Source organism: Etheostoma spectabile, unplaced genomic scaffold (genome assembly GCF_008692095.1).
Source record: "Etheostoma spectabile isolate EspeVRDwgs_2016 unplaced genomic scaffold, UIUC_Espe_1.0 scaffold273, whole genome shotgun sequence".
NCBI lineage: Eukaryota > Metazoa > Chordata > Actinopteri > Perciformes > Percidae > Etheostoma > Etheostoma spectabile.
This window is the reverse complement of record NW_022605577.1, coordinates 747,580-749,008: the sequence shown is the minus strand read 5'-3', so window position 1 is coordinate 749,008 and position 1,429 is coordinate 747,580. Positions and strand designations below refer to the sequence as shown.

The following is a 1,429-nucleotide window of genomic DNA, read 5'->3' as shown; positions in this document are numbered from 1 at the left end:
CGTCAACAACGCTATTACAAAAAACAACGCAGCAATGCCAAAGGTCTTTCTTTTAAAAGGTCCCACGGCATGAAAATGTCACTTAATGATTGTGACTTATGTTTTTTTACATTAATATGAGTTCCCCCAGCCTGTCTATGGCCCCCCAGTGGCTAGAAATGGTGATAGGTGTAAACCGAGCCCTGGGTATCCTGCTTGCCCTTTGAGAAAAGGAAAGCTCAGATGGACCACTAAGGTCATAAAAAGAGACTTCAGAACAGTATTAGGGACCACTAAGGTCTTATAAAAGAGACTTCAGATACAGTATAGGGACCCCTAAGGTCTATATAAAAGAGACTTCAGATACAGTATTAGGGACCACTAAGGTCTATATAAAAGAGACTTCAGATACAGTATTAGGGGACCACTAAGGTCTATATAAAAGAGACTTCAGTACGTATTAGGGACCCCTAAGGTCTATAAAAGAGACTTCAGATACAGTTTAGGGGACCACTAAGGTCATATAAAAGAGACTTCAGATACAGTATTAGGGGACCTAAGGTCTATATAAAGAGACTTCAGATACAGTATTAGGGGACCACTAAGGTTCTATAAAAGAGACTTCAGATACAGTATTAGAGACCACTAGGTCTATATAAAGAGATCAGATACAGTATTAGGGACCCTAAGGTCTATATAAAAGAGACTAAGTACAGTATTAGGGGACCACTAAGGTCTATATAAAAGAGACTTCAGATACAGTATTAGGGGACCACTAAGGTCTATATAAAAAGAGAATTCAGATACAGTATTAGGGGACCACAGGTCTATATAAAAGACTTCAGATACAGTATTAGGGGACATACCACTAAGGTCTATATAAAAAAGACTTCAGATACAGTATTAGGGGACCACTAAGGCCTAGATGAAAGAGACTCCAGATACAGTATTGTCCAAAGCAGCCACTAGAATCAACAGAAACTGAAAGTTACATACAGCCACTTTAAGTTTCATGTAAGTCACTTCTTTACTGTTTAAATACAGGAACTGTGTGTGCCATCAGCTACTGTGGATGCTGACAATGTCTGACATCTACGTTGTTTTGTTTGTTTGCAGTCCTGAATCTTTCATGCCGAGTCACACTTGTGACCACATGGCTCACCTGGAGTGGAAAATGTGATTACAAGGGAGTTTCTTGGCTCCGGTGACCATTTCCTCTCGGCAGATGATACAGACGTTGTCTGAGGCCTGCAGATCTTCAGGAGTAGCATCAGGGTACCTGACCACAGGCAATTAGAAGAGTAAGGAACAGCAGAGAATTTATAGGCTAAGGTTTTATTCCATGTTGTACTAGAGATTTAAATGTATGGTCTGCTTTTAAATAACGTGACGATTTTTAGAATTGTGTATTTTAACTAGAATCCTTTTTTTTTTTTACCATTGAATCACC

The 1,429-nt window shown here is 39.3% G+C and overlaps 1 protein-coding gene across 1 annotated transcript in view; it reads right to left on the bottom strand.

Moving 5' to 3' along the window:
* The window catches only part of syvn1 (synovial apoptosis inhibitor 1, synoviolin), a 15,117-nt gene that overhangs the window by 6,578 nt on the left and 7,110 nt on the right, over positions 1 to 1,429 (bottom strand). The window contains exon 10 of the mRNA XM_032510861.1: positions 1,142 to 1,258. Within this exon, the coding sequence (XP_032366752.1) occupies positions 1,142 to 1,258 (117 nt within the window). The remainder of the gene's footprint in view (positions 1 to 1,141; positions 1,259 to 1,429) is intronic.